The sequence below is a fragment of the Pan paniscus genome, chromosome 1 (genome assembly GCF_029289425.2).
Source record: "Pan paniscus chromosome 1, NHGRI_mPanPan1-v2.0_pri, whole genome shotgun sequence".
Classification (NCBI taxonomy): domain Eukaryota; kingdom Metazoa; phylum Chordata; class Mammalia; order Primates; family Hominidae; genus Pan; species Pan paniscus.
The window spans coordinates 97,037,036-97,049,828 of record NC_073249.2 but is presented as its reverse complement, the minus strand read 5'-3'; the positions used below and the strand labels follow the sequence as shown (position 1 = coordinate 97,049,828).

The 12,793-nt window shown below is 42.1% G+C and overlaps 2 protein-coding genes across 3 annotated transcripts; one reads left to right on the top strand and one right to left on the bottom strand.

Annotated features, from left to right (window-relative positions):
- Positions 1–1,725: 1,725 nt before the first annotated feature.
- On the top strand, positions 1,726–3,987 carry LOC130541083 (late cornified envelope protein 1E). The gene is made up of 2 exons (XM_057300885.2): positions 1,726–1,984; positions 3,001–3,987. Exon 2 carries the CDS (start codon positions 3,023–3,025, stop codon positions 3,353–3,355), a length of 333 nt encoding a protein of 110 aa, XP_057156868.2. The 5' UTR covers positions 1,726–1,984; positions 3,001–3,022; the 3' UTR covers positions 3,356–3,987.
- A 6,071-nt stretch (positions 3,988–10,058) lies between these two features.
- LOC130541082 (late cornified envelope protein 1C) lies at positions 10,059–11,866 on the bottom strand. 2 transcript variants are annotated; one of them, XM_057300883.1, is made up of 2 exons: positions 11,816–11,866; positions 10,059–10,713 (listed from the first exon to the last, which is right to left on the bottom strand). In XM_057300883.1, the coding sequence occupies exon 2, from the start codon at positions 10,691–10,693 to the stop codon at positions 10,349–10,351; it is 345 nt and encodes a 114-aa protein (XP_057156866.1). In that variant the 5' UTR covers positions 10,694–10,713; positions 11,816–11,866; the 3' UTR covers positions 10,059–10,348. The 2 variants fall into 2 exon arrangements, with proteins under 2 accessions (XP_057156866.1, XP_057156867.1); XM_057300884.1 differs by lacking the exon at positions 11,816–11,866 and having other exon boundaries at positions 10,059–10,571; positions 10,650–10,713.
- Between the last annotated feature and the right edge of the window lie 927 nt (positions 11,867–12,793).

Genomic DNA, 12,793 nt, shown 5'->3' with positions numbered 1-12,793 from the left:
GTTATCTCATTAGAGTGATATGCCACATGAAGGATAAATAAAAAAGTGGGATTGAGCCATGCTGTCCTGGAAGTGTAGAGGCCACGGCATGCACTGCAGGGAGAAGCATAATCAAAGTACAGAATATAATCCAGTTCAGTTTCAGAACATTTCTGAGAGTAGATGACAAAGGCTTAAACTAAAGGGAGAACACAAAGTCTTATTTCACTGAAGGAATTTGGACATTTACCCTTATACAGTGTGCAATCATGAACAAGACTTTACTATTGATTTAGTGTTAATTATGTACAGGGATGGAAGAGTGTTTTCTTGGATGTCATAAAAGAACAGAATCAAAGACACACTACAGTGTTTGGAGATACTACGTTATCACAGGAGTCTGGGCAGCTGTAATAATTGATGCTCTGAGACAGGTGGTACACACACATATACATCTCTCTCAATATGTATGCTCTGTATATGTGTTTATAAATACACATGTATCTCCACCACGTTTTGGTTAGGGTCACCATGTCCATTTTGACCTAGATATCATTCCCAAGTTCTGGGCATATCCAGAGTCTGTCAGGGGCTGGGAAGAAGAGGACTTGCCCCTCATATGGTTTAATCTGGCTTTTCTTGGTCTTCCTCTGAAGAAATAGTTTAATTTGTGGATAACCTTGCAGTCATGGCTGTCTTAATGACTAGTGTGTTCTAGAATGAACAGCAGCCCATTTCATTAATATCCTAAAAATGTATAAATTCAGAACACTCCATTCATATAAATCCTGTGGACATGTAGAAAGCTAGTGATTCTAGTGGAGAGAGACGACAGGGGCTTCCAAAGTAGCAGCATAAACACGTTCACATTAAATATTAAGGACTCTTGTTCTTAAAAGGCACCCATCCCCTTATGGTCCGGGACGGGGTTCCGCCAGCCATTTGACCCCACATGGAAGTGTAGACTTATAATGTCTCAAAACCATGTCTCTTTTCTTCCTGTTTCTCATCTGTGACCATCATCCGGTGCTCCCAGTGTGAACCCAGAAAAGTCCAAATTCTCACACTAATACAAAGAGCAGAGCTGCTGCTTCTTGTTTCTCTAATGAGCTGCTTCCTTGTTCACATCTCAGTGCTGACACATCAAGGACCCCACCAGAAGAAAAGGGCTATTTAAAAGCAAACAGATCACCAAACAGCCAGACTCACTCTCATTAGAAAAAAGCTGTGCTTCGTTTGTTAAACAAAGATCAGTATCTTCATTCTGTATTCAGCAAGTTATGAATGTTTCACTTATTCAGAGCCTACAACGTTTCAGTCTCTCTGTCAGGCACATTTTCTCTTTTTTGTGTTACTTTATTGACTTTCACAACCAACTAATTCTTCTGTAACTAATTCTTTTTCATCTTCCAGCTTTATGATTTAAAAAATGGTACAGGCTAAATAGTTTCAATAGTCCCATCTCACAGGGCCTGGTCCTGGGCCGGGTTCTACTTCCAGGGTTTTACTTGTGTAGATGTCTACACTGCAGCCACAGCCACACAGTTTGGTGGTGCACAGGGACAGAAATAAACATGCATGGAAACCTCAGGGATTAGTACTTCAACTTCAACCCAGGCTGCACGGAGCATCAGGTACTTCGGAAGAGACAGAAATGAGATAGGTCCTAAGTTCTAAGACTGAGAACTGAGAGGCTCTCAGGACAAGCAGCCTTCAAGTAAATGAGGTGGGTGATGGTAGGAGTCATCCTGGAACCCCGTTTCAAGTAGGCACTTTCCTACCTGGGAGTGGCTGCCTTGAGCCTGGGGAGACAGGCAGGTGAGGAGCTGTCAGTCACCAACCATCACATGACCCACGTGGGTGTCAGAAGGAAGGTCCTCTCATGCCCAGGCCCTGTCTCACAGCTGGGGCAGAGCCCAGGCCAGGATAAAAGGGCTCAGGGCCAGACCACCCCATCCACTCACCTCCTGAGGTGCTAAAGAACCCTGTGCTGCCTGTGACTCCGGTAAGAATAGGAGCGGGGATGCTCAGAACAGAGCAGGAGGGAAGGAGGGGCAGGGCCTCCGGGGCTAGGGCCATGTTGTCAGAGGTGGAGAGTTTAGAAAAGATTGAAGGGGCGGGGGCAAAAAGGGGTCTGGCGCTAACTGGGAGCAGGAAGGAAAAGAGGAAAAGAGCTGGCGGGCTGTGCCATGTGCCTTTGAACTCTAGAGGAAACAGACTGCTCTGGGATGAGGTGGGTGTTCCAGAATGGGAACTTTGAAGCACAGAGACCTGCTCCACTCTGGCAGCCCACAGGAGGGAGCCACAGGTGGGCTTCCCTCCTCTGAAGATACAACCCTGTCTCTGCCTGCAAGGGAAGAACTAGAGCTGTGGACATGGGAATAAAGACTCTTTGGGGTTTATGAACCCCACATTTTCATGGGTCTGAGATTTGTTCACAAACTTCCCAGCTTGGTTAGGACACACCAAGCCTGAGACCCACCGTGTCATCCCATCAGCCTGAGCAGGTGGTGAGTGAGGAAGTCTGAGCTCCAACCTGAGATCAGGGGGTCAGGGTTCAAGTACTAGTTCTGCAGAAATTGCTAAGTTTATCTGTCTCTACTGAAGTGAGTTTACTGACCTAGTAGTCTCCGAGATCCTGCACAATGCTGACCTTCCAAAGCAAAATCATCTTGCAAGTTATGACCAGAGAGAATGACTGCTTCTTCTCCTTTAAAAATAATTTTCTCTTAAATGACTCATAAATTAGACAATTTCAGTCTTAAGATATATTTGTAATAATTTCCTCCTCCACTGACAACACATCAGAATCTTAGATGCATTTTGCAATATTGTTTAGTCTTAGTTTACAGTTGTCTGACATCCAAAGATATCTTGAAAAAGATGATGTGAGATTTTGAGGAAATTATTGGAAATAAAACTACTGAAGATGATGCTTTTATACTTGAGAGGTGCTAAGAGTGTCACAGCGGCAGAGGTGGCCTCTGCCTGGGTCTGACTTGTTATTTGACTCTCCCTCAGCTCCTGAACACCCACCACCGAGATGTCCTGCCAGCAGAGCCAGCAGCAGTGCCAGCCCCCTCCCAAGTGCACTCCCAAGTGCCCCGCCCCTAAATGTCCCCCTAAGTGCCCTCCAGTCTCTTCCTGCTGCAGTGTCAGCTCCGGAGGCTGCTGTGCCTCCAGCTCTGGGGGCGGCTGTGGCTCCAGCTCTGGGGGCTGCTGCAGCTCTGGGGGAGGTGGCTGCTGCCTGAGCCACCACAGGCACCGCAGGTCCCACCGTCACAGACCCCAGAGCTCTGACTGCTGCAGCCAGCCCTCGGGGGGCTCCAGCTGCTGCGGAGGGGGCAGCGGCCAGCACTCTGGAGGCTGCTGCTGAAGTGGACCTTGACTTCCTCTTCCTTCTGATTCTGCCTGAATAGCTGAGAGGTTCCAGCAAAAGTTTGAAGTCTTGCCTGGAGAATCCCTCTGCTCTGGTGTCAGGAAACCCCAAATCTTTCTCCTTAATGGCATTTAGAGACTTTCTTCTGCAGATCCATGGCTGCCCTGGGAACTCCAAAGCACACACCTAGTTCCTCCCCAGCTCACGCTGCTCTATTCTGTGCTGCCTGAACTGAAGAAATAAAATCCAGAATCTGCTCCCCAATTTGCTACCAGCCTGCTTGATTTTCCTGTTTGTGTCATCCTTGTTCTGCTCCCCTGTGTCTGCTGGTGGCTGCTGAGGCCTTGGTGGACAGAGGATGGGGAAAGGGGTCAGGAGGAAAAAGCTTGCATTTTTGTGTGTTTTGTGTTTTTTCTTCTTCTGTGTTTTCCTTTTAAACCAAGGGACTGAAATAGCATTGAGAAATATTTTTCTTTCAAATTCTGGTTCCTTTCACCTATGTAACTGCATCCCTCAGGCATGGCCAGGAGGCCAACTTCATCCTCCTTCCCACTATCACCTCTTCACTCTTGTGTTCCTCGTTCCCCACTCCTTCCACTAACAATCTCCCTGGACTCCTCCTCCATATTGTATGTACACGTAGTAGACATATAAATATACGTGTGTGTACATGTGTATATATACACACATATTTATATATACTCACAATATATGGAATAAATCTTTAGTTTTTAAACTTAAATCACTTTTATTGATGTATAACTTTCACACAATAAAACCCCTTTTTAAAATATACAATTCAATTAGTTTTACCAAGTGTATACACTCTTTTGTAACCACAATTGCAAGGAACACTCTAAAAATGTAGTTGATTATTTATTAATCATTATTTGCAGTAAGGTTTAAAAATAGGCTATAAGTTTATGGATTTATTTCTGGATTTTCTATTTTTTTTTTTGGTTCATACATCTGTTTTTATGCCAGCACTATACGTTTTGGTTAGTATAACTTTGTAGTATAATTTGAAATCAGGTAGTATGATGCCTCCAGTTTTATTCTTTTTTACTCAGGAGCACTTTCGCTATTTGGAGTCTTCTACGGTTCCATAAAAATGTTAAGCCTTTTTTTTTCTGTTGTATTAGTCAGGGTTCTCCAGAGGGACAGAACTAATAGGATATATGTATACATGAAAGGGAGTTTATTAGGGAGAATTGGCTTGCGTGGTATTTCAACAGAGATTGCATTGAATCTGTAGACCACTTTGAATACTGTAGACTTTTTAACAATATTAATTCTTCCAGTTCATGAGCCTGAGACATCTTTCCATTTGTTTGTGTCTTCTTCTATTTCTTCATCAATGCTTTTAGCTTTCATTATAGTTCTTTCACTTCTTTGGTTAAATTTATTTCTGGCTATTTTATTTTTGTGGCTATTATAAATGAGATTGTTTTCTTGATTTCTTTTTCAGATTGATTTCTATAAGTGTATAGAAACACTACTGATTTTTGTATGTTGATTTTGTATCCTGCCACTTTACTAAATTTGTCATTTCTAAGAGTTTCTTGGTGGAGTCTTTAGTTTTTCTAAATCTAATATCATGTTATCTGCAAAAAGGATAATTTGACTTCTTCCTTTCAAATCTGGATGCCACTTATCTCTTTTCCTTGGCTAATTACTCCAGTTAGGACTTCTACCGTATGTTGAATTAAAGTGGTGAAAGTGGGCATCCTTGTCTTATTTCATACTTAAGAGAAAGCCTCTCCATTTTTCTTCATTCAGTATAGTATTAGGTGTGGGTTTTATCATGTTGAGGTATGTTCCTTCTACATGCAATGTCTTGAAGGTTTTTAACCACCAAGAGATGTTGAATTTTATTGAATGCTTTTTCAGCCTGTATTGACAAAACTTAAGCTAGACCAAGAAAAAAAGAGAGAAGCCCCAGAAAAATGAAATCAGATAAAAAATGAAACATAATAACATATCACAGCAATGTAAAGGATAATTAGAGACTGTTATGAACAACTGTACACCAACAAATTGGAAAACCTGGAAAAAAATAGATAAATTACTGGACAACCTACCGAGATTGAACCATAAAGAAATAGAGAACCTGAACAGACCAATAATGAGTAATGAGATTAAAGCAGTAATAAAAAGTTTCCCATCAAGAAAAAGCCCCAGACCTGATAGATTCCTTACTGGAGTCTACCAAACATTTAAAGAAGAGCTAATTCTGATTCTACTCAAACTATTTCAAAAAACTGAAGAACACCAAATACTTCTAAACTCATTCTACAAAGCCAGAATCACACTGATACCAAACCAAACAGACACAATAGAAAAATAAAACTACAGACCAATATCTCTGATGAATATAGATGCAAAAATCCTCAACAAAATACTAGCAAACAGAATTCAATACTACCCTAAAAAGATTATTCACCATGTTCAAGTTGGATTCATCCCAGAAATGCAAGAATGGTTCAACATATGCAAATAAATAGACATAATGCATCACATCAGCAGAATCAAGGATTGTCTTCTTTTTTAAGGCTGAATAATATTCCTTCTGCTATATAGTATATATATTCAGAATTTTTAAAATTCATTCATCCACTGACAGAAATTTAGGTTGTTTCCAGATCTTGGTTATTGCTAATAATGCTGAAATAATGCTGGGAGTACAGATATCTCTGGAAAATACTGATTTTATTTCCAGAAGTGGAGTTAGCAGATCATGAGGTAGTTTTATTTTCTATACTTTTAGGAAATTCCATACGGTTTTACATAATGGCTGTACCAATTTATATTTCCACCAACAGTGTACAAGAATTCCCTTTTTGCCACATCCTTGCCAACACTTGTTATATTTCATCCTTCTGATAATAGCCACTTTAACAGGCATGAAGCGATATCTCATTGTGGTTCAGATTTGCATTTCCCTGATGATTAGTGAGATTGAGAACCTTTTTCTGTATACCTGTTGGACATTTGTATGTCTGAGAAATAGCTATTCAGTCTTTTACTCGTTTTTAAATTGGGTTGTTTGGTTGTTGCCATTCAGTTGTATGAGTTCCTTCATGTATAATTATTAAGAGTTTGTCAAGATGAGAAAGCAAAACAAGATCACCAGTTTCCTTGGTGCTGGCTGTGATGCACAGAGATAAAAATATAACTCTGCTTAAAGTATTATATTTCCAGTTAGATCTCAGTAATGTTTCCTTCCATCCCATGTTATGATAAAATGTTGATGATGTAAAAGATAAATGCCTTGACCCTCAGAAAAATCAGTGCTTTGCTGATCAACATGTCTGTATTGACCTGATAGCTAGGCTGTGATTTCTCAAAGCCAAGACTTAATTTCCAGTCTTCCTGATACAACTATGTTGCTGACTCATCACCTACATCTGAGTTACGTCAGTTGAGGGCTTGGGGTTGCCCTGCATGAAGGCAGAGGCATGGACGAGATGGCATCCCAGACCCATCATCCTAGATACCAGGAGTTGAACTTCTGAGTATACCTGCCATTGTGACAACCTGGGACCCAATGTCCTGACCACTGCCCCATTACTAAGCCTTTTGGAACAATCTGAGCAGGAGAACAAACGTCATACCCAAGAAAGACGGTGTCAGACCTCTCAAGGTGATGTGGCTCACACACCTCACTGAGCCTGTCTCAGAGTGTGTCTCCTATAAGGATGGCCTGAGTCACAAGGAATAGCTGTTTATAAACTGTAAAGTCAATGCTATTACCAATGAGAGGATTTAAAAGTCATTAAATATCCATTGTGTGCATAGCTCTGTGTTGAATATTGAGGTAAACAAATATAAAACACTCAAGGCAGGCCATCAAATAATTTACTATTATCTCATTAGAGTGATATGCCACAAGAAGGGAAAAAAAAGTGGGATTGAGCCACGCTGTCCTGGAAGGGCAGAGACCATGGCTTGCATCACAGAGAGAAGCATAATCAAAGTACAAAAAATAATCCGGTTCAGCTTCAGGTCATTTCTGAGAGTACATGACAAAGGCTTAAATGCGAGGGAGCACACAAAGTCTTATTTCACTGCAGGAATTTGGACATTTACCCTTAAACAGTGTGCAGTCCTGAACAAGACTTTACTAATGATTGAGTGTTAATTATTTATGGAGATGAGAGAGTCTTTTCCTGAATCTCACACTGGAACAGTATCAAGGAGGCCCTTTTATCCTGGTCTTGGGCTGTGCTCCTGATGGGTGAGGCAGCACCTGGGCATAAGAGGACCCGCCTCTTGTCACCAACATGGGTTGTATGACCAGGTGATAACCAGCAGCTTCTCACCTGGCTCCCTCCACAGGAGATCAGAATAGCTCCCATCAGTGCCACCTCATTTTTCTTGGAGCTGCCTTAGGCCTTTTTCTTGGAGTTTGGCCTCCCAAGTCCTCTTTTTCTATATCCCTGATGGTATCATTTAAACCAAAATTTTACAGAAGTCTTTTAATGTCCCTGATGTGTCCCAGATTCTGTGTGTGTGTGTGTACGCATGTGTGTGCAAATACATGTCTATGCCATCACAGTTACAAGCCTGGTAGGAGTCAGACACATCTGGGACAGAATCCTGGTTCTGTCACTTACTAGCTGTGTGACTTCTGAAAATCCCAAATTATCTCATCCTTCGTTTCCTGAAATTTAAAATGAAGATAATAAAGATTAGTCTCCAGGATGTCGTGGGGATCAATGAAATTGTAGAAAGAAAATGCACATTAAAGTTCCTGTAACACAGTGAACCCTCATATGAAACACCTGTCTATCAATAATTTTAAAGGGAATGAACACTTTTTGAGATGGTCCAAGTCTCGGGCACTATGTGGAGTGAAGGACCCCATGGAAAAGAGTTCCCTAGTGGAGGAGGCTGGAAGACCTGAAAAAATAGGAGGACTTGAAATACAATGGGAAAGTTTTAGTGTTATTGCTTTGTTTCAACATGAACAAAAGTTTTCGTCTGAAGGTCTATTTAAAAACATTTTTAGGAGATTAAGATTTACTAATGTCAATTTGGTATATAACAGGTGTTCCTTTTGTATCTTGAGGAAAATGTTATTTAAAAAATAAAAGAACTAATTAGATGAAAGCAAATTAGACTAGGGAGTAATCATGTGAAAAAGTTCTCTTTTCAGGAAGTGTCCAGAACAATTCTCCAGAATGTGTGATGAGGTAGAAATGGCCACAATAATACCAATATCCAGGTCATAACGGGTATAGGGAATCAATATCTGAGTTATGTATATGAACATAGGCATAGATAGATATAGAAGTAGATTATATAGATATGGATATATAATCGGCCTTGTTCTATTATTACAGTATCATATATCTCAAGATGCATGGCCTTCCCTGAAGTTACAATGCCTTACTTCTCTAGGGTTTCTCCATGATTCTAATTTTCACTGGAATCTGAAAATGATGTTTCCACACCATCCCGCACTCCAGAAATAAGTACCCCTGACCATTAAGAAAATCTCATCCAGAGCTCTGCACTGTGTTCAGGATCAAGGTCAATGTCCATTGAGTGACATTCAAGGCTCTGTGCATAAGACCCTGTACAATTCCTCTAATTTATGCTTTGCTAAGCAGGACTGCCTATTAGCTATACTTTGAAGATGTCTCTTCCTACTTTACCTCTATGTTTTATTTCAATATTTTTTTTCTCTCTGAGACACTGCAGTTCAAATCTCACTTGCTCCATTTTCCTTTTTTTTTTTTTGACATACCTCATGAATCAGGTTTTAACAAAACTTTGGACAGCACAATTTGTGACCTATATTGTGTAGTCCCCATCAGCTACTAGTACAAGGTCATGGCCAGATGGGTGGTTAAAACTTTTTAAATCCTGTCAGCAGTATTAGTGCTGGGGTTTCATGGAAGGTATGAATGGTAAGACTTAGAAAAGAAGTTGGAAACACTTTCTGTTAAGTCTTAAATATAATACTTAAGAAGCACATGCATTTTTCTATAGAGAGTCATGGGCAAGTTAAGAAATATGGTACAGGGAGTGTGTTCTGGAATAAAGTGTAGATAATTTAATGAAGATGGAGAAGGAAGAAAGCAACAAGATTTGATGGAAGGTTAATAGAAAAGCAATTTTTACTTGCAAATGTGCCTGGAACTAAACTTATTGCAGAAGTAGTCAGCGGGAAAACTGCATTTTCAAAATATATTCATGGGTTTTGTTCTCTTTTATTTCATTTGTTTACTTATTATATTTTTCTTTTTTTATCCATGTATATACATGCATGTGTGTGCATGTTTGTGTGTGCTCCTGGAGATGTGCAGAAGTGTGTGTTTTTGCAGGTGATGTGTGTGAGGGAGGAAGGATATTGGTGGGGCTAGGTCAGGAGGAGCAGACTGCACTCACAGAGAAAGAGAAGCATGGAGAGACTGGTCAAGCCCTTGAAAGGGACCAGAAACAAAGAAGCTATGTTTATAAGAGACAGTTCAGACTTGGTCAGAAGCAATGCTGCTTCAGGCCAGTTGACATAGGACAGACAGAGTTGGGAGCAATGGTCCCTTCCCACTCCTGCCCCCATTAACCCCAATTCACTCCAGAGTGCCCCACTGTCCCCTGAGGTTCCAAGGCCACAAACTGCAGAGGACAAGGTGAAGAGAACAAGAGCCACTCAAGGAGAATAGGGTCCTCATAGAACAAGACACTGAGCAGATTCCTTGTTTTAGTCCTTTAATCAGCAGATGCACGCTGCAAATGACATTGAGTAAGCTAGGGGCTTAGACAGAGCGTGGGAGGGTAGCCACAAAGGTGAGGTCCAAGGCCAGTGAATGGAGATCCAGGAGAGGATCTGAGTTTCTGGACTCCAGGGAGAAGATATGCTCTTGGCAAGTTCAGAGCTTTCCCTTGGACCTGTGAGCCTCTCAGGCAGGCCTAGTAGGAGAAGGGGGATGTCCTTGGCAGTTTGCTGTCCTGGATTCTGCTCTTCTAGGCTCAGGGTCCACTTCAGCAGCAGCCTCCAGAGTGCTGGCCACTCCCGCCCCCACAGCAGCTGGAGCCCCCCGAGGGCTGGCTGCAGCAGCCAGAGCTCTGGGGTCTGTGGCAGTGGGACCTACGGCGCCTGTGGTGGCTCAGACAGCAGCCACCACCCCCAGAACTGCAGCATCCCCCAGAGCTGGAGCCACAGCTGCCCCCAGAGCTGGAGCCACAGCAGCCTCCAGAGCTGACACTGCAGCAGGAAGAGACAGGAGGGCACTTAGGGGGACACTTTGGGGGACACTTTGGGGTGGGGCACTTGGGGGTGCACTTGGGAGGGGGCTGGCACTGCTGCTGGCTCTGCTGGCAGGACATCTTGGTGGCGGATTCAGAAGCTGAAAGAGAGTCAAACAGCAAGTCAGACCTAGGCAGAGGCCACCCCTGCCTATTCTTGTCCTTTCCACATTGTTTCTATTTCCTTTATTTTGATGAACTGTTCAAATGTCATAGTAAATCATTAATCACTGAAAATTTTGTTATTTCTTGTAGTTTGGCAAATGCTCTCACACTGTATCTTTTGAGTTCACAATTTCATCTTAAGACAGTCAAGAATTACTATATCTTTTACAAAGAAGGAAACTGAGGCAGTAAGCCATATGAAAAAATATCTGTCAAGATTAAACATTTAGTAAATTAAAGGAAGCAGTTTTTCTCATTGTGTCAAATAAAACCCTGAAACTGTCCAGTGTGGAAACCTGGGGATATAAATATTTTCTTGGAAAAAGATAATGAAGGATTATCTCTTGGAGTAACTTCCTAGGAGACTTTGTCTTGTAAAAACCTGCACATGTACAATTGTAAATGGTTTTGGAGACAGGCTGGTCTCACAGGCTCCCTTTGTTAAGGAAGATGCTGGAGAACAGTATTTTTGGTGCATAGAGGGGATTTGAACTCAGGTGCCCTGGCTCTAGGCTGGTGCACTGCCATATTCATCACACAAAGGCCTCACAGTAACATGTTGGCACAGTGATCCTCAGCTTGCTATGTCTAACTACTTAAAGAGATTCTCAATTCCAATTTGAATCTAGAGATAAGTGAGTTTCAAAAAGCCCTAAAAGATCCATTAATTATCTCTACACCACTGATTGAGAACTACTATCTCCAGCTCAAATTTGCAAGGAGTGTCACAGTTTTGCTCTGAAAAGTAAGTGTCCTATTTGAAGCTGTTCTAGCAAAGTCTATTTGCCTGGGCTTCAACTCCCTCTGTCCTTAAAACTCAACCAGCTGAAGCACAAAGACAGAGACATCTAATTCTTATTTGTGTTACCAGTTGGGCCTCTCCCTGCCTCCTGAGCATATCCTCCTTCAATCTTTCTGAGGTCTTGACTTCTATCCAGATGGATCTCAGCCCTCAAGGTCCTGCCCAGCCTCCCCTCCTGCCTAGGGCTGAGCAACCCTCTGTGGAAGCCCCAGCTCCTATTCTCAAAGAACACTTACCGGGGTCACAGGCAGCACAGGGTCCTTCAGCACCTCAGGAGGTGAGTGGATGGAGTGCTCAGGCCCAGAGCCCTTTTATCCTGGCCTGGGCTCTGCCTCCAGCTGTGAGACAGGGCCTGGGCATGAGAGGACCTGCCTTCTGACACCCACATGGGTTCTGAGGTGGGTGGTGACTGGCAGCTCCTTACTTGCCTTCCTCCATGGGGCTCAGAAAAGCTGCTCCCAGCTTGGACTATGGCCACTTAGAAATAGAAATGGAGTGGGAAAATCCCTACCATCATTTCCTGTGTTGTTCTCCGTGGAGAATACCTAACCTGTTTAGTCTTAGAGCTTGAGTTCTCTGTTTTGTTAACTCCCAAATCTTACCTCTGTGGCTCTGGGCAACCTGGCTTAACTCAAGTTTCATAGAATCCTCCAACCCTCAACTATCTTATAGTTGTGTGTGTGTGTGTGTGAGTGTGAGAGAGAGAGAGAGAGTGTGTGTGCGTGTGTGTGTGTGTGTGTGTGTGCTTCTGTATTAAAGCCATTAGGTAACTGGTTAAAGACTCAGACCTAGAGAGAAACCTGATTCTGCCACTTATTACCTGCATGACCTTATGAAAAGCATTAATACCTCATCGTTCTTGTTCTCAGTTTGTCAACTCTGTAATAGAGATAATATAAAAACAATTGTCCAGGGATGGCTGAGAGTCAATGAAATAATGCAAAGGAAGTTTCTGGTGGAGAGCTTATAACATGTCATTTTCTCTAAACCAATGCCAATGCATTAATATTTTTAAATTATAGCTGCTTTCTAAGGAGAGATAATAGCCTCCAGCTCCATCCATGTTGCTTCAAAGGACATGATCTTATTCTTTTTTATGGCTGCATACTATTCCATGGTATATGTGTACCACATTTTCTTTATGTAGTCTACCATTGATGGGTATTTAGGTTGATTCCATGTCTTTGCTATTGTGAATAGTGCTGGAGTGAACA

Bases quoted from the DNA above. Each gene is read 5' to 3' on its own strand.
- LOC130541083 (XM_057300885.2), top strand. From the start codon at position 3,023: ATGTCCTGCCAGCAGAGCCAGCAGCAGTGCCAGCCCCCTCCCAAGTGC.
- LOC130541082 (XM_057300883.1), bottom strand. From the start codon at position 10,693: ATGTCCTGCCAGCAGAGCCAGCAGCAGTGCCAGCCCCCTCCCAAGTGC.